Here is a 27734-nt window from a genome sequence, read left to right on the forward strand (position 1 = left end):
ACTTTATTCACTTATTTTAATGACTCGTGGATGATCAAAATATTGGGTGCCTGACTTGTTAGAAGAAACATATGTAAAACCAAAGAAGTTTCAGTTCCAAATGTGATGCCCCAGTGTCTACAGCCATAGGCATTACCCTCAATTCCAGATCATTGATAGTCATGAACTGAGATGACCAGGAAGAGTGAGCAGACACGTAAGATTGTAAAATCAAAAGATTGGCAGTTTTAATAAAAAGAAGAGAATTAAAAGTACTTCAAAGTGTGAAAACAATGTTTCCATAAATAAGGAATAAATAAATCCAGTAAAATCTGAGCCACTAAACCAAAATGTCCCATGGAGTGCAAAAATGTGGTCAATAAATTGATTCCATAAACTCATTAAAAGCACAAAGGGTGGCGAGATAAACCCCCTTTCGTTCCCTTTTTCCTTTCTGTCTGTCCTCGTTGGGAGACCAGGAGTCTACAGGAAGATGCAGCCCACCATATCCTGGTCCACCATGCAGACCCAAACTGCACTGCTATTGGTTGCTGCATTTCCCAGGGTGCCTTAATCTTCCACAGCTGCTGCATCTGAACCTCCTTCCTCCAACAAGCTCCAATGACCTCTCCTCTTCTCACCTTCACCAGAGTTCAGTAGACTTGATCGACACCATCACACGCAACCTGTCTGCAGCCCTCGACCCTGCTCTTTGTTAAATGGTCAGCCTATCAGATGCCGCCCAACTTGTCCATCTTTCCTTATAACTCTCCCACCAGCAATCACAGGCTTATCTTTTTTTGTCAAATAAAACTTTTTTCAAGCCCATCTCCTTTTTTTCCACTAACTCCTTCAACAGCTGGTGCCAGCAGATTACTGGCTGCTGAAAAGGTTATCATTTTATCTAGTGCACACATTTACATGCACACCTCGCAGCAGCATGAGTTAAAATGAGTAGTGCTAAAACCGTTAAAATCATTAAATAAATTAACACAATAAAATAACCTCTTATGTGTTTTACCACATCTACGTTATCCCTGTGAACACAAATACACTTATTATACTTATTATATCCACGAAGTGTTTCTGTGCTACTCAAGTAAAATGTTTTGTCTTGCTTCTGTAGTTGACTTGCCATTTTTCCTAGTTATAATGCATTCATTGGATATAACCCTTCAGATTGGAGAACAAGTTATGGTCACCCAGGGCCAAGTGTGGCAGCCTTTGCATTCTATAACTTGTAAACAGGGCTTGGGGGTGGTTGATAGGTTACCTTTCCGCTTTTCCTTGACTGACTAATGTACAGTAAAAGTCAAAGCAAATCATCTTAATATTGGTGTTGATGAGGTAGCACCAATAAGTAATATTAGAGATAAACAGCAAAATAATGCAAAGTATGTATTTTTAAAATATGAAAGAAATGTGTGCACTTATAAATGCATACCCACAAAAAAGACATACAGATTTTTAATCGAATCACAGTCAAAACCTACAGACTTAAACAGCATTATAATGATACTGTGTTGGGCTCAGTTTTGAATTACATGATTTAATAAGTTATATGAAAAGTCTAATTTTTAAACACTGTGCCAAAATCAATTTATATAGGAGATTAAAGGTCCTATGTTGTAGGCACAAGATTTTAGTTTTAAGGCTGAGAAAGAGAGGATAGAGAAAGAAGGAGAAAGAGAGGGATCAGGAAGCAGCAATCTTCAATTCGTTGACAATCCAGCAAGAGGGATTAATAGCAGAAGGTCAACCAAGCACCAAGTTGGGTGCAGGACAGAAGCCTAGTGATAAAATTCAAAATCCAGAAAGGATACTGTGCCATTTGATTTATAGTAAATTAACGTAGAATATTTAACGGAAGGGTTTCTTTTAGTTTGGGGAAATAGAACTTATAAAGTTAAAGTGAAAAAGTGTGAAAATTTTATCAGTGGTCAGAAGGAGCAGAAAGAAAGCAGAAGAAATGGTCATGTAGTGAATGAATCTCAAACATTAATAAAGATGCACAAATAGCTTGTGATTATAGTATTTTGCAATGATAGGAAGATGTCAATAACATATTTAAGAGAGCCAGTCACAGGCATTGATGTAGGGAATGAGTATTGAATATAGGGAGTTTTTAATGGAAGCAATATGGGGAAGTATAGGCTGTGATTGGAGTTATTAATTTCTTTGAAGCAAAGGGAGATTTTTTTGATCATCTGTGTTGAACATATTGTACTTTTTGCATGCAAGTTATAAATTCATATGTAACTGGAATAAAGCAAACAGCGCACGCATGAAGTAGCCTAATGATGCAGAAATGTGAAAGAGAAAAAAACTCCCTAATTGGCACAATTTGGTTTTCTGCAATTCCAACATAACATTTACTTGTGCAGCATGCAACAGTTTAAATTTGAGGTTGGGAGATGTAGCACACTTTTTGTACCATAATATGTCACATAGCTTTGTTGGCATGTAAGTTTAAATGAACAAATTAACTTGGGCATTCTTGTATTTTTTTTTTTTGTGTTCAACTGAGTTTGTTCCGCAAGCTGCTGCCCCTTTCAAGCATGATTTTAATGGTTGTTGTGTTTCATTTCTTGGACTTGTGTGCTCTGAGCTTTTCAGCCTTTCTTTTTTTACCCTTAATCTGTACATCACCCAACATGTGCTTACAATGACTGCTTTCAATGTTATATTAAAAAAAACAAACAAAAAAAAACTTTCACACAGAGCCTTGTCGTTTCTACCACCCATGTTAATCTCTTAGGCTTGAATCATTGTTCGCTATACCGAAAGAACCACCGAAAAACTCATATGCAACATCAAGGGTTAGGAGTAGCTGAGATTTGAATAGTCAGTGCACAAGAACAGTATGTAGTCCATGAGCAAGACCATGAAATAGGTTTTTAGATAGATAGAATTCTTTATTGTCATTATGCATACACATAACAATTTTTTTTTGTTGGTGTGACTTGGCTTCAAGGCAGAATACTTAAATACACAATACACTATAAATAATAAAGTAAACATAATAAGTATAAAAGGCAGCAGCAATAAAACATCATCAAGTCCAGACTTTTCCTGAGGTAGTACGCCTGCAGAGACCAGTGATCTGTGTACATGGGTCTGCAGGGGAGGAATAGTGTATGTGTTTGATTACAAGGGAAAGTGCGTGTACATGTCTACAGGGGGGCAGGTCAGGGGTAGATGTATGTGTGTGTATCAGCAGGGGCAGATGGACTTCACAGCTCTGGGGAAAAAGCTGTCTTTCAGTCTGCTGGTTCGTATTTTTATGTTTCTGTACCGCTTTCCCGAAGGCAGTGGTAGGTACAAACAGTCCATTTCCCGGATGGGTGAGATCCACAGCTATACATTTGGCCTTCTTCTGCACCCTTCCAGCATATATAGAGTCCAGGTCTAGGAGAGGACTTCCCACGATCCCCTGTGCTGTTCTCACCACCCGTGCCAAGTCTTTTCTGTCCTGTCCTGTGCTATGCAGCTGCAGTACCACACTGTCATACTGTGACAGAGAATGCTTTCTGTAGCGGATCTGTAGAAGTTTGTGAGCAGCCGAGAGGAGAATCCAGCACGTCTCATCTTCCTGAGGAAGAAGAGTCTTTGTTGGGCCTTCTTTACCAGGTGAGATGTGTTCAAAGACCAGGTAAGATCCGATGTGATGTGGATACCCAAGAACTTGATATTGTCCGCACACATTACAACCTCCTCATGTATGAATATAGGAGCATGTTCTGTTCTTCTGGACCTCCTATAGTCCACAATGACTGCTTTGGTCTTGCTGGTGTTTAAGATGAGGTTGTTGGCTGAGCTCCATAGTGCTAGGTGTTGTATCTCCTCTCTGTTGTGAGTCTCATCATTGTCTGATATGAGGACCACCACGGTCGTATCATCTGCAAACTTCACAACCATATTTGTGGTGTGGATGGCAGAGCAATCGTGCATAAATAACGTGAAGAGTGCTGGGCTGAGTACACAACCCAGTGGTGTGCCTGTCTTCAAAACCAGTGTGGCTGATGTATGATCTCCAATTCTATTCCACCTGAGGTCTGTTAGTGAGAAAGTCCCTGATCCAGAGACACAACGATGTGGACAGACCCAGAATATGAAGCTTTTGTACCAGCTTGTCCTGGATTACGGTGTTAAACGCTGAACTAAAACCGACAAATAGCATCTTAACATAAGTGTTAGGACACTGCAGATGAGTCAGGGCTGTGTGAAGTACTATTGAGATAGATAGATAGATAGATAGATGGCATTCTCTGTAGATCTGTTCCTCCTGTAGGTGAACTGATGGTTGTCAAATGCTGCAGGGATTGCATCCTTGATATACTTTAGGAGGATTCTCTCAAAGCACTTCATTATTACTGGGGTCAGAGCCACAGGGCAGTAATCATTAAGGCAGGTGACCGCTGATTTTTTTAGGCACTGGCACAATAGTGGAGGATTTGAGGCAGACAGGGACCATTGCAAGTTGTAGAGAAAGGTTAAAAATGTCCAGAAAGACTTCTGCCAATTGATCAGCACATATTTTCAGTGTCTCACCTTACACCTTGTCCAGTCCTGCAGCTCTGTTGGTGTTGATCCTCCTCAGAGTGGACCTCACTTGGTGTAGTTGCAGGACTAGAGGCTGATGCTGCTCCTCCAGCCAAGGGAGATGTACAGTCTCCCTGCTGCTAGATGCAGCAAAGCGTGCAAAGAAACTGTTGAAGGTGTCAAGGAGACTAGGGTCATAGCTGACCTGCTGAGCGCTGTGCTTATAATCCGTTATGGTCTTTAAGCTTCTCCACATGTTCCATGGGTCGTTGTTATCAAAATACTCCTCAATATGCTGTTTGTATCTGTATTTTGGCAGGTTTATTCCTTTTTTTATTCCTTGTTCTTTTCAGGCTTTGCTATATACCAGCCTGTCGCCTGACCTATATGCAGCGTCCTGGGCGTTAAGCAAGGACCTCACTGTACTGTCCAGCCAGGGTTTCTGATTTGGAAACACCCTAAAGGTCTTCGTGGGCAGGACAGCATCAGTATAGAACTGCACATGGGATAGGACAGATGATGTATATCCCTCTAGATCTGAGCCCTCTTTGAACACTCCCCAGTTAGTATGCTCTAAACAGTCCTGTAATGCTGAAGATGCCTCCTCAGTCCATATCTGTACTGTTCTGGTAGTTGGTTTCATCTTGCAGATCATGGGAGTATAGGCTGAGATCAGCTCCACTGTGATGTGGTCCAACATGCCCTGATGTGGGGCTGCTACAGCCTTGTATGTTCCTGGGATGTTGCAATAAACTTGATCCAGAATGCTATTGTATCGAGTTGGAAAGTTTATAAATCCTCGAAATTTGGGAAGCACTGCTTTTAATTCTACATGATTAAAGTCACCAGCCACAATCACACCCGCGTCTGGATTGGCATTCATTTGTTTGCTGATCAGGCAGTATAGCTCTTCCAATGCTAATTTAGTGTTAGCTTGCGGTGGGATATAAACAGTCACTATCAGGATGGAGGAGAACTCTCTTAACGTCTTGAATGGTCTGCATTTCGCTGCCAGATATTCCAAGTCGGGGAAGCAGTATGTTCCAATAATATTTGTAGCTGTACAACAGGATTTATTAATGTACAGCGCCAGCCCTCCACCTTTACATTTAGCGGAAGCTGCAGTCCTGTCTGCCCGGAACAGAGCGCACCCCTCTAGCTCCACCACAGTGTCTGGGATGTTCTTATCCAGCCAGGTCTCGGTAATAATTGCCGCACAACAGTCCACCCTATGTGAGGTGATCCTCAGCCAAAAATCGTCCATCTTATTGGCGAGAGACCTGGCGTTTATGAGGAAGAGACTGGGAAGAGCCGGTCTGTATGGGTTAGCATGTAGCCTAGCACGTATGCCGCTCCTTCTGCCCTGCTTTTGTTTACGATGTCTCCTCCGCCGTCTCGGCCACAGAGATGGGATGGTAAAAGCCTCAGTAGTCCGCCGTACCTCTGGTGGAATAAAGACCAGCCTTGGGGATGCGTGGAGCCCGAACCACTTCCCTATATTAATTAAATCAGCCCTTCCATATTGGATTAACACTTCCAGTGGTTTAACCAACAGTAACAACTTAATTACAAATAAAACGAAGCCAAAAGCGGAGAGCCACCGAGCCGCTGCGTTTGTCAGCGCCGCTATGTGGATAGCCACAAAATGATAAAATCTGAATATAAGATGAAGATAATAAGAAACAGATTTATATATACATACAGTATCTTTCAGCTGTGACTATAAAACTAGGGGAAAAAAAGTATCAGGTTTAATTTTGCCATAATATTTCTTTATAAAACAAAAGATCAAATATTTATTCATATCTTATGATTGATTTCAGAGCTACTGCAACCCAGGGCAGCCCCTCTTGAAGTCTAGTTGATATGAAAACTGAAAACCATTTTTTGTAATTTGTTTTATTCCTGTTAGTCTTTACGGGTTCTTTATTCATTTTGTATAACTTTAGTTTTTCATACTCGTACTGTTTTTTTCTTTTAGTTCATGAAAATGTTTTTATTAGTAGTTTTTGTCTTTATTTTAGTTTTCTTTTACAATAATAACCTTGCTGAAACCCCAGTACTGTGTGCAAGAATGGTAAATCTTAAAATTTGCCTTCTCAAGCAGCACAGGCTTTAATTCATATCTGACAATGGAAACCGTAGTTTGTAATCAGGATCTACCACATGGGGGTGTGATTCCTCCAGAGCTGAGAGATGCTGTTTAAGTTTATTTACTTTATACCTGCATGCATGTGCCTGGTTTTCAGAAAATGTTTTCTTTAAGTTTCAAATGTCACCCTTTTATAGCTAGTCAGATATATGCAGGATCACCAATTGAGTTGCAGTTTGTTACCAAAAAACTGCTGTCTAGACTGAAAGTTTGGCAAAAAGCTCAAGAGTTTTGCAGTTCAATACATTTTCATTTCACTTGTCGTATACAAGGAGAAAGCTGCAAAAGAAAATTTAGGATCGTAGCTCCTCTGAATGAAGAGCGAAGCAAGTAGCAATTTTGAATCTGAAAACAAAGCCACCAGTGATTACAAGATAAAAATATAGTCAGCACTCAAATGATAGGATTTGGAATAGAAGTGGAAAATCTGAGTGGGAAGCATTAAGTAGACAGAATGAGTCACACAGTTTCATTGGCCAGTGTGAGAGAGTACATGTTAACAAGGCTAAAATGTTGTCAACATTGGATGGTGATGTGAAATTGGCCACTGAGCACGTTTTTACAAGTATGTATGTATATATGTACAGTTAGGTCCATAAATATTTGGACAGAGACAACTTTTTTTCTAATTTTGGTTCTGTACATTACCACAATGAAGTTTAAATGAAACAACTCAGATGCAGTTGAAGTGCAGACTTTCAGCTTTAATTCAGTGGGGTAAACAAAACGATTGCATAAAAATGTGAGGCAACTAAAGCATTTTTTAACACAATTCCTTCATTTCAGGGGCTCAAAAGTAATTGGACAAATTAAATAGCTGGAAATAAAATGTTCATTTCTAATACTTGGTTGAAAACCCTTTGCTGGTAGAGCTGGGCGGTATACTGGTTCATACCGAGAACCGTTTTTTATTTTTGTTATGATATGAATTTTTCTTATACCGCAACACCGGTTTAAATCGCCTAAACGACGTTCGGAACATGGCGCAGCGGGAAACTGTTCAGGTGGGGACCTTTTTCACTGCTACACCGCTAAACACAGAGGTGTTGCACGGGGGCTCTTTTTCACTGCTACACCACTAAATAGGTGTGGTAGTGTAGATAGATAGATACTTTATTAATCCCAAAGGGAAATTCACATTGCGGTAGGTATTGCGCGGTGAAAATGGACAGAGAACATTCTGAAACTGAAGCTGTAGCTGACGATAAAGTTGAACATGATGACACCGAAGAACTTTTGCCGAGAAAAAGGAGTTACGTCCATTGCCTGGAGATGCTTTGGTTTTAAAAGGTCAGATGTGGACCATTATGTTCAAATGTGTAAATACTGTTTCTATACTACTGGATAATACTGCAAGCCAAGTTGTACTTGTTTTATTTGTTTTCAGTAGCCTACAGTGTAATGTACCTGGGTACTGTGTAATAGTGTGACGACATTTCCACTTTAATCTCGACGCTTATGACGAGAATAAAGTCGACATGTTGACTTTATTCTCGTACTTTGTCATTAAAGTAGAACATCATAAACTAAACTTCATCGTAAAATGAATATTTAATTTACTAGATTTTCTCAAACCCCGTCATAAGTTATATAGCACATTAAATGCTTTGTGTTAAGTGTTCCCCAAGCTTCTTAAACTGGCTTCCTCTGCACTAAGAGGAGGCACCGGCAGCGATCGCCGCACATAATACATTCACTTCATGATATTCCTACTCTCTGAACATTTAGAATGCTAAGATAAATACTTGATATAATTTTCATGGTGAAATGCATTAAAGCATGTATTAATCATGTGGGGGGCACAGCGGCGTGGAGGTTGCACTGCTGCCTCGCAGCAAGTTTGTCTCGGGTGTACCCTGCCTTGCATTTGCATGTTTTTCTGGTGGGTTTACTCGGCGTGCGTCAGTTTCCTTTCAAAATCACGTAGGAAGTGGGGTTTTGTTATGCTATATTGACCCTGCTAGTGTATGTTTTGCTCGTATTCATCCTGCGATGTGCTGGCGACTCGTTCAGGGATGGGCACAACCCTGAATGGATGGCATAATTAGACATGTATAATGAAGATATTTTTAAAGTTCTGAACACTCCGTGGGCTAAGTTTATAACTAGTTTTAATTTCACAAAGACATTTATCATGTGGCGATTGGTTATGTGGAGAAAGAAAAAGGAAGGATATGAATTGGGGTTTTGGTACGTCAGATAGAGACAGCACGCGTGCAATAAAGAAAGCCCGCTCAGAAGAACATCCATTGAATTTTGTGTTCGTGTCTCCGACCACCAGATCACAAACCCAACATTTACACAATAACTAAGTTAAACCTGTGCAATACCCATTCATACATCCAGTTTTTTGGAGCCTCGTCACACCTGCCATAAAGTTCTCTACGCTGAACATACACCAGGGGACCCCTTACTGCGAAGGAGCAGTACTACCGCCTCATTACTGTGCATGTTTAATAACTGCTTTAATGCATTTCACCATGAAAATTATATCAAGTATTTATCTTAGCATTCTAAATTTTCAGAGAGCAGGACTATCATACAGTGAATGTATTCTGTGTGGATATCGCTGTCTCCTCTTAGTGTGGATGAAATCAGTTTAAGAAGCGTAGTGATTAACAACTGGGTCGGGGAACACTTAACACAAAGCATTTAATGTGCTACGTAATGTATGACGGGGTTTGAGAAAATCTAGTAAATTAAACAATGATTTTAGGATAAAGTTTAGTTTACGACATTCTACTTTAATTATAAAGTAAACTATAAGAATAAAGTGGAAATGTCGACTTTATTCTCGACATATAGTTTTTTTTTTCTTTCCTGTGTCCGTATTTTTTTCTTCACCGTGGCGCTAATACAATTCCGTAGGGCTATACCACAAATAGCATTATAAATGAAAGTTTTAGTTTTATTATTTATGCATATAGCTTAGCTTGAAGCAAGGTCCATATTAATGCAGTTTGCCTAAATGATGGTTCAGTTGGTAAAGATTTCATCACCAAGATTGCACTTGTTTTATTTTATTTTAATTTAGTGAATACTGTGTAATGCACCTGGGCTTGAAGCCTTGAAGTAATAGTGCAACTATCAGTAATAATACAATTATTTATTTTATTGTTATTATTTATTAGTTTAAATATTATGCAGTTTAATGATGGTAAAGTTGTTTAAAAAGTCACTTTAACGTGTCAGAGGACAGAGATTGTTAACATTAACAGAAAGTGTAGTTGTTTTACAAAAATATTTACTATTTATTCCTTTTCTAAGACATGTTCAGTGCAATACAACTTTTGACAAGCACTTCTGGATATTTTACTAAGTCTAAATGCCTCTTTGGATGGTTAAAAATATATTGTCAAAATTATAGTTTAAGTTTTTGCAAAATTTGTTCAATAAAAAGGTTCTATATTTTAACTGCATCTGTCATGCAATGTGATACCTTCTGTTCATTAGAGCCACCTCCTTGAAAACGTATCACTTTATGGGGCAATGCAAACCTGTATTAATACTTGTGTTCACATTAAAATGTTTTTTTGTACAATGTACAATGCTCTTGACAGTGGAATAGGTTATTCTTAGCCAGTAATTGCAGTGGAAAATGTGGTTAACATCCACTCATGCATGGGAAAAAAATACCGTCAAATACCGCGAAACCGGGATAATTTAGAAAAATACCGTGATATAGAATTTTGGTCATACTGCCCACCCCTATTTGCTGGCAAAGACAGCCTGAAATCTTGAACTCATGGACATCACCAGATGCTGGGTTTCCTCCTTTTTAGTGCTGTGCCAGGCCTTTACTGCAGCGGCTTTCAGTTGCTGTTTGTTTGTGGGCCTTTCTGTCTGAAGTTTAGTCTTCAACAAGTGAAATGCATGCTCAATTGGGTTAAGATCAGGTGACTGACTTGGCCATTCAAGAATTTTCCACTTCTTTGCTTTAATAAACTCCTGGGTTGCTTTGGCTGTATGTTTTGGGTCATTGTCCATCTGTATCATGAAACACCGCCCAATCAATTTGACTGCATTTAGCTGGATTTTAGCCACTGGCAGCCATGCATGCCCAAGCCATCACACTGCCTCCACCGTGTTTTACAGATGATGTGGTATGCTTTGGATAATGAGCTGTTCCACGCCTTCTCCATACTTTTTTCTTGCCATCATTCTGGTAGAGGTTGATCTTGGTTTCATCTGTCCAAAGAATGTTTTTCCAGAACTGTGCTGGCTTTTTTAGATGTTCTTTAGCAAAGTCCAATCTAGCCTTTCTATTCTTGAGGCGTATGAGTGGCTTGCACCTTGCAGTGCACCGTCTGTATTTACTTTCATGCAGTCTTCTCTTTATGGTAGACTTGGATATCGATACGCCTACCCCCTGGAGAGTGTTGTTCAATTGGTTGGTTGTGAAGGGGTTTCTCTTCACCATGGAAATGATTCTGCGATCATCCACCACTGTTGTCTTCCGTGGACGTCCAGGTCTTTTTGCATTGCTGAGTTCACCAGTGCTTGCTTTCTTTCACAGGATGTACCAAACTGTAGATTTTGCCACTTGTAATATTGTAGCAATTTCTTGGATGGGTTTTTTCTGTTTTCGCAGCTTAAGGATGGCTTGTTTCACCTGCATGGAGAGCTTCTTTGACCGCATGTTGTCTGTTCACAGCAAAATCTTCCACTGTAGATTTTATACACACACATATATATATATATGTACACGAGGGGGGACCCAAAAATAACCGGAATTTTGTTGTTGTTAGGTTGGTACTTGTAGTACGTGGTTGGGCCGCTAGGGCAATCTAGTTACACTCCTCAAAAAGTCAGTCTGCCAAGTGCCATCAGTCTGGAAGGTTGTGCTTGTGTTCAGTGAATTTTTTTTGTAAAAGTAGTTTTGTGAAAGCGTCGTTTTTTTTACGATGGCCGATTATTGTGAGCAACGCGTGGCAGTGAAATTTTGTTTTCTTCTTGAAAAAAGTGTTGCAGAAACTATTGTTAGAAACGGTATGACAACCCTGAACCACCCACCCTACTCACCTGATTTAGCTCCATGTGATTTCTTTTTGTTCCCTCGGATGAAAAAAGACTTGAAAGGAAGGCGTTTTGCCGACGTCGAAGAGGTAAAACAAGAAACGACCAGAGCATTAATGGGCATTACTTCAGACGAATTTAAAAAATGTTTTGAACAATGGAACAAACGGTTAGATAAGTGTATTTCCGCCAATGGAGAGTACTTTGAAGGAAACTAATTGTAGTTTGTACAGAAAATTAAATTAAACACGTTTTAAAAATATTTCTGGTTATTTTTGGGTCCCCCCTCGTACACACATACATATATACTAGCCATGTGCGCCCAACTACGTTGCGCGTGTTAGTTGTCTGTGAAGGGCTCCCTGTTTAAATGCGGCTACCAGTCGTGAACTAGGCCCTTCGTCGCACTGCATTATGATTTTTTATAAGGGAAACAAAATTACAAAACAAAGCCCTTGGACATTGATTCGATAGGAACAGCCTACTCGGAATCACTGTCCAAATAATAAATATGTGGTGGTGGAGGAGCATTTCTGCTTCTCTCCATTCACAGTCCGTCTCATTTTCATGATGCTGTCGTTTCCTCTCACGATCTCTTCTCAACCTTTCTCCAATCTCGCAGGTTGCTTTGTGGCAATCCAAAGAGTAAGGAAGAACCAATGTTTCTTTCTTGAACTCCAAACGCCGACTGATGGAAAATCACAGAAGTGTGTCCGACTTATATACTCTGACTGTCGACTCCAAGAAATGGGTGAACATTCGATTTGGACGAAGTGCTGCCAACAACGGTCGATAGAAACACAAAAAACCACAGTCTCGACAAAGAAGCAGGTGTCGATGCCAGATCTAAACACATAGCACGGTGTCGACGCCAGATCTAAACGCAGAGTGGTATTGACAGTGTTTGTAAACAGAAGTAACAACCAAGGTGTTGTGTATTCAGCCAGTACAAACAGCACATAGTCTCCTTTAGTTCAATCCTCTTTAATCACCACACTCTAACCTCATCCAACGATCCTCCCCTTCACTTCCTCTCCTCCTCCATCACTAATGCCCTCTACTGAACACAGTAGGAACACCACACAAGGCAGTGAATTCGCGGACAAACAAAGATCAAGATCCAAATGAAGATTATATATAAAGATATATATATATACACACACACACACATATGTGTGTGTATGTGACAGATAGGGGGTGCTGTCGACCCCTTGATCCCTCAGACAACACGTTCTGACACCAGGTAAAAAGTCCACTATTTATTATAATAACAATGTGCACAAAGCACCTCCACTCCACAGTATTGGAGTACACAATAAATATTGATTTATTGAGTACTACACAATTCCTAATCCACCACTCCCAGCAGCTCCGTTCTACACCCTCCCAACTCGGCTCACTGCTGGGATCTCCCACAGTCCTTTTATAGTCCCTGACCCGGAAGTGCTTCTGTCCCTCAGTCCATGTGATTTCACAGCACTTCCAGGTCAGATAAAAAACTCCTTTTCTTCAGCCCGGAAGTACTTTGTTTCTTCCGTCCCCGTGACTAGGGAGTACTTCCGGGCTATATGGAAAAATATAAATCTTTGTTCCTCCCTGCAGCATCCCCTGGTGGCTCCCACTGCATCCAGCATAGCTGTGAAGGAAAACTCCAGCGTCCATGATGCCCTGCTGGAATTCGGGGCCCCTCGATGTTGCAGGGAGCGCTCCATCTAGCGATGTGGGGGTATTGGCCAGGATAAACTGCCTGCCCGGGGAATAAATAGCCCTTGGAGACAGTCCTTCCCTGTCCTTCTTTTTTTTTTTTTTTTTTTTTTCCCCCTCACCCATGGAAGGTACTGGGACTCTGTCCAGTCAGGACGCCAGTCCATTGGCCCTGGACCTCCTGTCCAGGTGAGGAATCTTCTTCTCTGTCCAGGCTGTCTGTCCATCCTCTTGGGAAGTCCCGTTTGGGTATGGCCACTTCCCCTTCTTTGGTCGAGATGCTTGACCGACATCTCAAAGCCTCCCATCTGTGCAAGGAACCATCTCCTTTACTGGTTGGGATGCCCATCCAACTGGAGTGGCACTTATAATGCAAAAATAAATGGCTTCTTAAATAAAAATGCTTAAATGAAAATATTTATATAATGCAATATAATAGAAATAACTCTGAACTAATACATAGAGTAGCTTAAAATACTTCACTATCTCGTTTTTGGCTGCATTTAGTATTAGAACTTAATTTTACACCTATATTTTGTGATACATGTAAGTTGACTTCACTTTTTGACAGCTCTTTAATAAGTAGATGGGAGTCATATTTGTCAGTGCAGGAAAAGACATTCTATACCACTTTCTTAAAGGGAGTAATGGAAGATCTCTCTGATAGAAGTGCTCCTTGTCAGAAAAAAAAATAAACTTGACATTTTGGACTTATCTTGTGATATTTACCAATTTAATGTCTTTGAAAATACAGAAATGACTGCAGTATTTTCCATGGTTGTATTCTAATTTGATAACGGGAAGAGCTGCCTGTTTCTGGTAGCTGGTTAAAAATAATTTTAAATCTCCCCTCCCCTGTGTTTACTTCTGAAGGCCTCATTCATCTTCTAAAGGGCATTGTCAACTCTCTTACTATTATTCATTGCATGCATTTCTGCCATACCATTTAAAATGAGTATAATGACTGCATTGTCCGTTTATTATGTATTTAAAACCATCCATGACCTCTTCACAGAATCCTCTCTGGCATCTGTAATATTTGGCATTGTTTTTGAAAGAATTTTTATTTGCTGTTAACTCATTTGTTTGATGCTTTCGTTACAACTAATCTATTTTTAGTTGCATTGTGCTAGTGGTTCAAGGGACCTGGGCATTTACTATTTGAAGGGTGTTGTTAGAGCACACCATTCCTTGTAATTCACCAGAATCTAGCCCATCAGACCTGAAAACCGTAAGGATTGTAGTAGTTATTTTGTGTTGCTCTTAGTTGGCCAAATGAGCGTGAAACTGTGCTATCTAATGGCATCCTGTTCTTTGTTTGCTACTCTTTTGTGATGATTGCTGCCTTTATAGGTCCAAACTGAAAAAGCAGGTTTAGAAAAGATAATGTATGGATGAATTGCTTCCTGCATGTTTCTTTGTTGTTTACCACACATGTAACCATTTCTTTTATGCACATGACTCTAACATCTTTGTCAAGTTTACTTATGACACAACTGTGATAGGCCTGATTTCTAAGAACAGTGAGCAGGCTTACCTGGATGAAGTGAAGAGGATATCAAACTGGTGTCTTCCGAATGCTACCGCTGCCTGAAGACCATTTCTGTGTGACATAATAAATATAGCTCCTTAACAGAGAGTTGATTATACCATTAACAATAAGGGTGGATACCAGGTTGATTCTTGAAGCAGTGCAATTCCCAAAGTTTGAGCCGAGAGTTTAAGATCGTTTCATCAAGTGGGTTGACCCCGTGGTGATTTTGGGGTGAAGACACTCTACTGTTACAGTAAGCACAAGGTTCCCCTTATTGATTTCATCATGTGTACACATTAAACCGAGCAAATGTGCAATGTAATTTGTCACTTGACAATGCCTCAACAGGCTTTGTAGTAGCTGAAATGTCATGTTTGTATCTTTTTTCCTTTTCAGAATGTAAATAAGCTTCACTTATTTAAAATAATTTGTTCATTATACACTGTTCAGCTTATTTTAATAGACTGCACTATTCGTCATTTTGACATGAAAATGGTGAAATTAGAGGTTTATTTACTACTTAATTAAGGCTGCAAACGATTCAGACTGTATACTGTCAGCATTCATAATTTTGTCACAAAATAAAGCTCACATCACATCTGAGATGTTTATTCTATGAATAATTGTACAATTTCAGGCGTTAAAGTATGGGCGAGTCCCAGTTTCATACCTGTCCCTCTATGCAGTCGTAAAGCAAAGTGCAACGGCTGTGTGTTCTGTTTGGAATTGAACAGCCAGAACCTTACTGTATATTTGATTATAAGTTATGAAACGAGCCTCATTGTAGAAATGTCTTGGAGTACAATGAACACTTACAGTCATTTCCATATTTTTCCTTAAGTAATTGGTGGATAGATGGATTTTAGTAATTGAAAGGCTTGTAAATAATTTGTAGCATGTCTGACAATTACCACATGTATTTATTTTCTACATATATTTCAAGGAATTTATTTCAAACTAAAGATGCAAAGTATTTCCAGCTCTGAAAATGTGTAAAAAGATGTCCCACATTTGCACAATAAATTAAAGAACTCTCTCTTTAAACATTTGTGAAGTGTTCTTTAGTATATTGACTTATGCAGCACTGGCCAGTGAGTCTTCAAGATTTTTGAAATGACAAAATTGAGGTAGACAGGTATGGTTGATGACAGATATGCCCTGGGATACAACAGCTTTATGACTGAGAGCTAAACATGATTTTCATGGTTTTCTGAGTGTTGTGAAAATAAGGCTGTTATGCTTTTCAAATTATTGACAATCAGTCATTGCATTGTCAAGTATGTGTTTTCAAGAAAAGAAAAATGTTGCCAAGCTTCTGTCTGAAAAGAAAATTGAAAAGCCACTGCAAGATACTGATTAGAACCATTAATGTGACCATTTACTTTAGTTGTAAGATACTGCAAAGTTTAAAATGTTAAATGTTTGTTGAAAAAGAAGCATTTTCTTTCATTGGTGCTTTATAAATATTTTAAGATTCATTTTCATATTCATTATGTAGGTTTTAATTAAAACTGCATTCATTGATATTTTACATGTAGAATTTCTTTATTTATATCGGGGGGGGGGGGGGGGGGGGGGGGGGGGGGGGGGGGGGGGTGGCAAATACATATTGTAGTACATGGAAGATGTAATTGACTTTTATGGATCAGGTGTACTTTTTTGTAAGACTGATAATAAACTTTTTTTTTTTTTTAGGGGAAGGATATCTACATTTTTCACTCCCAGATGCTCTTTATTCATAGCATAAAATGCTGACTATTCCTTTTTGTTATCAGTCTATAATGTTTATTAAAGTAGCTAGAGAAATATTTTAATGATTAACTTCACTCTTAAATTTACATAAGCAATTTCAGGGTAAGCAGGATTTCCTGCTGAGTACTCCTGTTCTGGATGACTCTGTTCTCAGTTGATTATTGTTATTTTCTCCCAGTCTACAAAGTGATATATGCATATAGAAACTGTGCCAGGTTTATTTTGTGTAATTTGTTAATGTATCAGTAAATGTTACTTTCTATACTTTTGCTAAATGTGTGACATTTTAAGGATGCTAGGCACTGACCTGATGTTTTCAATTAGGCTTTTCTATTCTAAATGTCAGAATCTTTAATATGCTTTAATCAAGCAGATGATGGGCTTTCTTCAGAATGAAAACCCCTCCTTTGTCTTTACGGTGCAGCACATGGTTTTGACACTAAATATGTTTCTGCAAATGTCAACATCGTTTGCTCAACAGGAGTATGCAAAGCTTGATTATTTTCCATTGTCCAAAATAAAAGTTGTACACTTTTTATTCCATAGTTCATCCAGGTGTCTGAGACTTTCAGTAGTTGACAAAAGATAAACATTGTAGTCAGACTCAAAAATGTGGAATCTAAGTTTGAGAAGCATAAAGGAACCATTCTACAAGCACAAGACGAATACAGTGACCCGTCTATGCTTGCTTATCAGTTAGTATGCAGTGATTGTTTTAGCAGGCCCTTGGTGTACAGTAATTACATGTGGAGTACACATATTTGTATTGTAAACATTGTAATTTTTTTTTTTCATTAGAATGTGTAGTTCTTGCAAAATATTGTATAATTTGATGAGTCAGAGCCACTACCAGACAGAAGGCTTATAAAAATACAGTAGTAATGATTTGCGAATAACTCTTGTAGACTTAATTGTGTGTTTTTTGTATTTATATGACTGATACAGGTTCTCTTGACTTTGCAAATGACATGAATGGGTTGTTTTTTTTTATATATAATTCTTTACACCCATTCCTCAAAGTTTTCCCCTTATCTATCCAAACTATTTATTATTCTCTCCTAGTTCAAGTATTTAAGCTAAAGAGCACAGTGCTTTCCATAAAACAGCAGTGAGAGTTGTCAAGGCCCTAAACAGTCATGACAAATATGATAATGCCTTTTCTATTCTTTGATACACGACAGTGAACTAAATGTCAAACTGACCTTGTAATAGTAGTAGTAGTAGAAGTAGAAGAAGTAGTAATTGTCTTATGTATGGAGTACTGTGACATTCTTACCTGCACGCTCGACTAACCTGTAACAAATTACTACTCTTGGGCACCATAATAAACAAGAGTGCATTAAAATATGGGGTCTGTTCCAGAGTGCGATCCTCTAATCAAAGTAATTGTACATATATATGTAATTGTGTATGTATGAGATTTTTTTTTTGTTTCTTTAAAAAAAAAAATAAACAACAGGGTCATTTTATGTTCAGGTTCGGAGTGTCATAGGTAAGCCACATTCTGAAAAGTAGTATTCCATTGGCAGAAAAAGAAAATTTCTTTCCGGAAGGAGACTTATATAAACAAACCCATCATATTGCCATATGTACTCTTTCTGTAAAGTGCTTTTCAGTGGTATTTGTTTGGCCAGTTTGGGTGTGTGCGTGAATATGGATTGCAATGTACTAGACATAGGGATGATTCAGGCCTCAAAATGTTGGGGTGGGTTAGTAAGTTGTCTCTTTATCGATCTGTTACAGACTGGATGGATAACATTGGTTTTTACAGCCTAACCACTATGCCACATTATATGTTTATAATCAACTAGCCGACCCGCCGCATAGTTATTTATTGATGGGTGAACACTTCCTGAAAGACACAGTTGTCCAAATGGTGTGGGTTTGAGGATACGACTCTGAGTGAATGAAAAGATGGAACTCTGGAGAGAGCACCATACAGTTGTCCGTGACTGAAAACTGGTTTTGGCGGATACAGGCATATCTTTTTGAAAGTTTGGCCCTGTGCCTTATTAATTGTCATTGCAAAGGCTAATCTAACAGGAAATTGTCTGCGTGTAAAAGTAAAAGGTAAATTTGAATCTGATGGGGTCAGGGAAATCCGGGGAATAAGGACAGTGTGTGAGGTTGCAGCTGCGATAGTTTTACATTACAGTACATTGCGGTGAATGCTGGTAACAGTCAGTCTAGTGCCATTACAGAGACTTCTTGCTGGCATGAGGTTTCTGAGAAGCATGACGACTGAACCAATTTTAATTTTGAGTTTATGCGGAGGCATGCCAGTGGGAGTAAGACTGCTAAGAAATTCTTTGGTGAATGAAGGACGTTCTCGGAAGTGAATGGTGGTAGTAGCTGGAAGTATTTGGGACATCGCCACAATTTCTGCCTCGCCACCATAAACTCTGGAAGTATTCATGTAGTCAGTGTATTGTTGAGCAGACTGTATGACTATGCTTCCGTGACTAAGAACAACGGACAGCAAGTCGCCGCAGTTATCGCAATGTTGGAAAACAAAGGTTACAGCCATGTTGTGAAGTTCGAGAGCAACAGTTTCGTCAATGATATTTTTCCAGAAATATCCGACTGATAGAAACAGTTACCTGATGCAGGAATTTGTATAACCTTGAAAGAAGAGTTGTTTCCATGAAATACATGTGAAGCGGTGGCCATGTTAGGAAAATGAACAGTCAGCTTGGCTCAGAGGTGCATGTGGACTGTAGCACAGACCAAAGCGACTCAGTATGTGTTTGGTGAGGAGTTGGGGGCGGGCACATGAACAGGCAGTGTGCATGCCTTGAGAGCGACGGTGGACGCGGGAGGGGGGGTTACAGTTGGCGGGCGGGGCTCTGTTGTGCGTACCCCATGCGCACTGCCTGCTCATGCCTCGAGAGCGAGGGTGGACGTAGGAGGAGGGTTAGAGTTGGCAGGCAACAAAATTTCTCCGTCTGTATGGAAAAAGTTAAGCAAGACTTGCATAGATGGTCAACCCTTCATCTCACTCTAGCCAGAAGAATTAACGTTGTTAAAATGAATAACCTTCTTAAGCTTCTTTTTTTTTTTCCAAAACATCCCAATATATATCAATAAATATTTTTTAAGCAATTAGATTCAACCATAACCTCATTTATTTGGAACTCAAAACATTCACGTATCCGAAGAGTGACCCTACAGAGACCTCAGGCAGAAGGTGGCATGGCTCTACCTAATTTTCAGTTTTATTACTGGGCAGCAAACATACGAGGCATAAAAACCTGGACACAAATAAATGAACATACGTAGGCCTGGTCCGCAATAGAAGTAAAATCCTGCAGCACTTCTTTATATTCCCTGCTCTGCGCTCCAATAAATGCAAGCTATTGCAAATATACTAATAACCCAATTGTGATTCACTCACTCAGAACATGGAACCAATTTAGAAAGCAATTTAAGATGGAAAAATCTTCTATCTATGGCACCCCTGCAAGAGAACCATCTCTTTCAACCCTCGCAAACATATCCAGTTTTTATATCTGGAAAAGATTTGGGATTAAACTGCTCAGAGATCTTTATATAGACAATATCTTTGCATCCTTTGAACAATTACATTCCAAATTTAACCTTCCAGCTACATATTTCTTTCACTATCTTCAAATTAGAAACTTTGTCAAACAGAACCTGCCCGATTTTCCTCATCTCGTACCCTCCACCATGCTGGAAAAAATACTGCTCAACTTTGAGGACTTAGACACCATTTCTGCAATATATAAAATTTTATTAGAGTCCCTTCCTTTCAAAGATCCAAGAGGACAATGAGAAAAAGATCTCTTAATAAATATATCAGAAAAGGAGTGGAAGGTAGCAATGCAGAGAATTCACTTGAGCTCCATATGCGCAAAGCATAGAATTATTAAACTCAAAATTATATATCAAGCTCATCTGTCTCACTTAAAACTGTCCAAAATGTTCCCAGGGCAAGATCCAACCTGCGAACGCTGCAACCAAGCTCCTGCCTCACTGGGTCACATGTTTTGGGCCTGCACCAAATTAACAACATTTTGGACCAAAATTTTTAAGTGCCTTTCAGACAGCCTTGGTGTCACAATCCCTCCAAACCCATTGATAGCTGTATTTGGTGTTCTTCCAGACGGATTTGAAATGGATAAGGACAAGCAAACTATGATTGCATTCACTACACTTTTGGCATGCAGACTGATCTTGTTAAATTGGAAGAGTCCTAACTCTCCTCTAATAAGTCAGTGGGAAACCGATGTTTTATATTATTTGAAATTGGAAAAAATCAAATTCTCAGTTAGGGGATCTGTACAGAATTTTTTCAAAACCTGGCAGGATCTAATCAATAATATTTTAGAATAAGAAGAGAGAATTATTTCTTTTCCTTCTCCATTTATCTTTTTTTTGCCCTATTAAACTCAATAATTTAGACATGTTTACAAGCCTTAAGTTTTACTCCTTTGGCCATGCTCTCCTTCTCAGGGGTGAGGTTTGATTTGTTTTCAATCTTATTTTTTGTAAAAATTGATCTATATGTACCGTATGATTAGAATAAAATTAATAAAAAAAAAAAAAAAGTTGGCAGAGGGGGCTCTGTCGTGCGTATCCCATGACGCAGGAGGAGGGTTAGAGTTGGCGGGCGGGGCTCTGTCGTGTGTGCGACTTGGTCTTTTATATATATATATATATATAGATTAATATATGACTGTCTGGACAGTATATGTTAAACTACTGAGGCCTGTTTTTGGCTCGTTGATGTGATAATATAATGACTGATAGAAGACACAGAATACTCTTTATGTGTGTCTGGACAATGGAAAAACATGCTCAGTGGTAGTCGGAATTTATATAGTGACTTACTATAATGTACACCATATTAAGGTCCTTTAGAAGTGGATTGTGGAAGACTTTGCTCTGGTTCACAATGTGAATAAATGCATTAAACTGTATGATCAGTCGTATTGTCAGTTGTCAGAATTACTAGACCACACTGTCCACTAAATATTTTCTATGGTGCCTTTCCATTGTATTGCTTGCATTATGGTGCAGTGGTTCTCCTTACATTTCTAGCATACATAATAATGTCTTTTTTGCTGCCTGGATAGTGCTTGCATGTTCTCTCTGTCTGCACAAAAAAATAGCTTCCTGGTAGAACTGTGTTATGCTGAATATCAAATCAAAATAAAAAAAATGAAGAATATTTGTTATAATCTTAACTGTATTCAATCTCTGAAAAGTATACTATGTTGCTTTTTTATTTATTTATTGCATTTTTATTATCAAGTCTGCAGTTAACATTTTCTCTGAACATGTTTCTCAGGTTTTAGATCATGATGTTTCCAAAGAGGAACCAATTACTTTCAGCTTCCTTGCCAAGTTTTACCCAGAGAATGCAGAGGAGGAGCTTGTCCAGGAAATTACACAACATCTTTTTTTCCTGCAGGTATGTTAAACGATATCCTTTAGTTAGCAGAAATGTATTTTGACCATAACATGTGCAGCAGTGTTGAAGTCCATTTTCTGTTGTAACTTAAGCTGCGTTTCAAGTCTTTACCATTACCTGCCATAGTTGATGTAAAATGTATACAATAATGGTGAAAAAATGATGTTTTTAGATGGAAGTTTCACAGTCATTTTCATCTGTGAAGATAATGTGCCAAGCTATTTTTCAGATCTTCCTCAGATGCTTCCTTTTTGAATTTCGCTTTCCTAAAATGCAATCAGAGACGTTTTTGCACTATCTTCTAGAGTGGGTGTGAAGGTGACGGCTACATAGATAGTATTTTGACTGATTTTCCTCTGCAAAAATAAGTTATCCTTTCTTGCACCAGCAACCCGTCACATCAACATCAAAGCTGTTCATGGGAAATTGAATGATAAATAAAGCTGAGGAAGTGTGACAGATTCTATCTAATTCATGCTTTAAAACCATGAGGCTTAAAGGTTTCTCAGGCCCCTAGGCACAAACAGGCAGATGACAAATCTAACAAGATTATATTCAGAAAAGCATCTGTATAACTAAGACTGTGATTCCCATGTGCCCTACCCTTCATTTCTATTAAAAGTGAATGCTGGACAGGACAGAAGGCGAGTTCATTAAAATAGTTCTTCTTTCTAGAGACTTGTACTGTAACTCTCAAGTGGCCTCCTTTTTTGTACAACTCTGAAGTTCAATTGATTGTTACTTTTTTATACATGTTACATAGTGACTGCAAAATTAACTTTTGTAGTTTTTGAAGGTTAGTATCTTTTTCTACAATCTAAAATATTTTAAAGTAATAGCATAGTACCTTGAATTGTTTGTGCACAAAATTTTTATGTTTAATATGCAATACATTTTACAATCCAACTTTGAGGACTCCACTCTAGATTTGCCTATCATATTGAATATAAAACTCCTAAACTTGTAAGAGGTGTTTTACTTGAGGATTTTTTCCATTACTTACTTTAATCACATCATTTTTTCTTATAGTTCAGTTTATTCTATTGTTTTAAAGCATTCTGTTCATTTCTATAAAATGCTTGGCAGGGTTAGGTGCTGTCTCATAGCTCCAGCAAACTCTGTTCAGATCTGAACCAGCCAGTGTGGTGCTTGCATTTCTGCATGAGTGTTTTTCTGGTTTTCCTTCCACATTTTGAACTCCGGTCTTACCCCTCTAAAGGGAGTAAGACATCGATGTCCAGTCATTGTTTATGCAGAGTTTGCATATCTTCTCCATAATTGTTTGGTGTTTTTTCACGTGCCACTGAATTTCCACATCTTAATTTATATGAATGTAATGAGAGAGGCTAAATTGCATGTGATCGTCTGGTGAAGGCCTGTGTCTTTTTGTTTGTTCCTGGCTGGAACTTAATTCTGCTAGGACAACCATTGACTCCCCCGCAATCCTGTATTAGAAAAAGCTTTTTTTTTTTTTTTTTATACATATAACAATATTTGTGTGGAATTGGCTCTAAAGTGGGTTGTGCTGTAATAAGAAACCATAGACATGACAGAAAAAAAAAAAAACTTGTGTTGCTGCTGACATTCCGTGAGGCATTTCCTCTTATCTGGCAAGCTATGGTGTCAAGCTTTATGTAATCACAATGTCTAGATCACTCAGATTACCAATAAAGCATAATTATTTTCAAATGTGAAACATCACACTGAAATTGCCTCACCCCGTTCACTTCTACTGCTGTTAGAATTGTTTCCATTTATTAATATATGACCTTAGGTGATTGGATCTGCCGAAATGCTCAGGGTCACTCTGACGTGCAGCAGATATGCAAGTTTAACAGCCCCCGGACATGTTGGGGGTACTTAGCTTTATCAGTCTATCTAAATCTGGGCCAGTAATTCCCACTTTTGTCTCTACAATTTCAGATGGAGAAGGGGAATTGAAGAGGGCATGTGACAGCACCAATGACTTTAACTTAGTTGTAGTTTAGGAGAGTTTAGTGCTAGTTAGCCAGGTACCTTTTCTTCACTAAGGTTCCTTGAAGCATCCATTAATTTTCAAGCCTCTGTTGATTCCATATCAATATGTGGAACCCTTAAACTCCTTGAAATACTTTTAATGACCTGTTGATTACATGGCACTTCTAAGCTGCGATGATGTATCATCATGTAAAATGCAGAATTTTACAATTGCAAATGGATTCAATGACTATATCTGAATCGGACAGGTGACACTTCCTGATGGAGCATAGATGGGTAGAATCTTATTTGTCCCTAGGGGGAAATTTGACTTTCATTAAATAAATATATAGATATACACACATACACTATGGTCTGAGCACACACACCTGAATGACAAAAAAGGAATTAAATAAAAAGAGAGAACAAATTCACTGTCACAATGAAGTATTTTGCGGTTATATTGCAGAAAATATAAAGGAACCTGGGTAGCATTTCTTGTCACACTTTTGTTGAATAATCTGTTAGCTTGAAAATACTTGGTTCTAATGTTTCAGAGAAAGGATGTGCAGCGTTGGTCATAATGGAACACGAGTTTTATTTTAATTGTCTCCTTTGCTATGATTTCCAGGGGTGTCCAGAGTGTGTCCCATAGCTGAGCCTATCCTTTTAAGTAGTTTGTTGATTTGGTGGGCCTCTCTTGAAGTGATGTTACCAGCCCAGCATGCAATAGTATAGAAAATCACACTGGCCGTCACAGAGATGTAGAATATGTGAAGAATGTCATTATCCAAATTAAAGGAACCCAGTCTCCTAAGAAGAGGGCCTGCTCTGTTCTTTCTTATTTAGTTCTGTGTTATAAGACCAGTTAATGCTCACAGCGCTGCCAGCTTTGTCCACATGAGAATAAACCTTGTGGTGTAGTTAATTGAATTGAATTGAATCCTTCACTCTTTGTCCTCCTCCTCTTTTGGCACCTGATCCCTGGATTGCCTAAGTCCAGTAATTATGCCCCGTCCATTTCTTATTGTTCTGGGTGGAATGATTGAGGATTATGGGTTAGAATTTATGGAGAACCACACTACCGCAAGAAAACCCCACAAATATGACAGGAATGTGTATACTCCACACAGAGGGTGGCCATCTGGGGGTTTGAATACTTACGCAGCTATGAAGTAGCAGTACTAACTACTGTTCCAGCTGTGCCACCATGGATAGAAATTTTGATTATTTTTGCTTAAAATCAAATTTTACTTATGTACAGCGGATTCCTGCTATGCACCTAATGCTGCTCAATAGACAGTTCAGCTTGATGAGTGATTTTTTGAATATAGATGAATGAATTAAAGAGTTTACTATTTAACAGTTTGATTTGTTTTTACTGTCACATTTTGAAAATACAGTGTTTATGTCATCAAATGCAACACCCTTTTGCATGTTTTTCTAGTTTTTGAATGAAGTGTCACTGTAATTGGTCCTTGTGTCTATAAGAGTGTGAATTAATCTTTTAGTGGGCTGTTTCCCATCTGGGGTTTGTTCCTACCATGTGCCCGATGCTGCTGGGATGAAATCTGCTTCCCTGTGACCCTATATTGGATGAAGTGTGTTTGACTATATAATATTATGCTTACTATATTGTTACATTACAAATAAAACTTATGTTTAGTTTGTCATATATATAGTTTCCAACCAAAGGAAAATAGAGTATATTTATTTTTTAGAGGGGAAATGATCCCTGAAAAAAATGCATTATTTTGCATCCTTTGCTAAATGCCTATTTCTTTCATTCAACACACACCTCAGAATAGGCAAACATTTGAACATGAAAGAAATGTAGCACTCGGCTTAGGAACAGACATGCATTCAGTGGTCGAATAAGTTACTGGAAAGTCTGCAGTGTATAAATAAGGTCATGCATTAGTTAGGAACACTTGATGAAGGGCTACCATATGTAGAAAATATCTTGGGTTTTGTCCTGTTGAATATATTTAATTTGTTTTTCGTTTTAATGTTACAGCACACCCATCTATCTTAGTGTAACAAAATATGCCTCGCTAAGGGTGTTCTATCTGGTTTAACTTCACTGATTAACTATCACAGAATAAACTTGTGGTTGTGTCAGTAAAAAGGACAGTCCATTGTTGTCGCAGAAAAACAAGTGGCCAAGAGAGACCAGCATTCGATGGCATCTCTTTTAAACAGAATTTTCTCCTGAGTAAATTTTTGTTTATTTAGGTTATGTATAATTCTGAAATGAATTAGCTTGTCTATTTTGTATATTGAAGAAAAGTATATTCTGTCAAGCATTTCTTCCCAGTCATTTTCTGAATATCTAATTGTAAGATCCTGTTCCTGACACTTAGAGAGTGTCTAAGGATGTGTTAGTACAGCTCCAGATGGAGATGAAGTAGAAAAAAAAGAAAGATTCAAGAAAGTGCATTATGTTAAAACTGCTGCTGCTTGGATAGGGTCTGGGTCATTACAACACTGTAATAGACATTTATTTAAAAAAAAAAAAAATAACTGAAGCCCTCTATACATGAAGGCAGTTACAGGAATTTGCCATTTAACTGTCATGTCATATGTAGACTAAAGATATCGTTGGGTCAGACTTCCTCTGGCTAAGTCAAGACAAAGTGTACAATAGGAATTTACTGGTTCTGCTTTTATACAAACAAAGCTGTTACATTACTTGGGTCAAGCATACAAAACACTTTGACAAATACATGATGCTTTTATGTTGTTGCAAGGGAACCGATCATTAGTAGACTTGGTAGATGATGCATACGAGTGTGCAACTATCTTGATCATAAGTAAATGTAAAAAATATTGTATTGACACCAAAATAAGCTACTCTGTATCCTTGGCAAGGAGAAACTTGTCAAGATTAGTTATCACATTATGAAGCCATGTGCTGTCCACTTCACACTTCCCATTTTCTGACTTGGATGCCAACGAAGAGTGGAACTCCTAGTATTTTTTGCTTGTCTGATGAAAACAAAACACTTATTTTTATGCATCTTTGCTATCAAGGAGTTCCAATTAACTTTTTCAATTTGAGTTCTGTATGATTTTGATTCCCCAGAAACAAGAAATTTGTTTCCTGCACAAGAAGAAAATTTTGGAAAGGATTTAGGAGTGTGTACAACCTATTTCTTTGAAAGTAACAAATCTGCATAGATATTTCCTAGAGCAGAGAATTGTTGTTCATGTGCTTATTAATTCATAATGTTCAATCTCCTCCCTCTTGGTTTCATAATAATGGGCAAATTCTAATTTGCTTGATGAAATGGTTTCTTTCTCTTCTAATTTATTTTAAGGGTCTTGCTATCATGCAGGCTTTTCAGTCCCTGGGCACATTTGATCAATAATCTCTTAAACAGTGTCTGTAGGAGGGTGTGTAGTGAGGCAGAATCAATATAATACATTACAGCAATTCACACTTGTGCTCAAAGCCTCTCCTGGGAATCATTGCAGTAGGCTGGTCAGCAGTGACCGCTTGATAGAGGAGGTCAAACCTCATTATGGAATAATTCTGAGGTTTATTAAGCTAGAAGGGTCTATTAATTAGGTAAATTAATAAGTCATTTCCTAATGCTGCCTTAACTTTGAAGCTTTATAGAATAATATTTAAAGGTTATATGGGCCAGACAAGTTACTGAAAT

The 27734-nt window shown here is 38.5% G+C and overlaps 1 protein-coding gene across 2 annotated transcripts in view; it reads left to right on the forward strand.

Moving 5' to 3' along the window:
- The window catches only part of nf2a (NF2, moesin-ezrin-radixin like (MERLIN) tumor suppressor a), a 134545-nt gene that overhangs the window by 24890 nt on the left and 81921 nt on the right, over positions 1-27734 (forward strand). For both annotated transcript variants that reach the window (XM_028825449.2, XM_028825448.2), the window contains exon 3: positions 21991-22113. In XM_028825449.2, coding sequence (XP_028681282.1) covers positions 21991-22113 — 123 coding nt within the window. The remainder of the gene's footprint in view (positions 1-21990; positions 22114-27734) is intronic.

The sequence above is a fragment of the Erpetoichthys calabaricus genome, chromosome 18, assembly GCF_900747795.2.
Source record: "Erpetoichthys calabaricus chromosome 18, fErpCal1.3, whole genome shotgun sequence".
Classification (NCBI taxonomy): domain Eukaryota; kingdom Metazoa; phylum Chordata; class Cladistia; order Polypteriformes; family Polypteridae; genus Erpetoichthys; species Erpetoichthys calabaricus.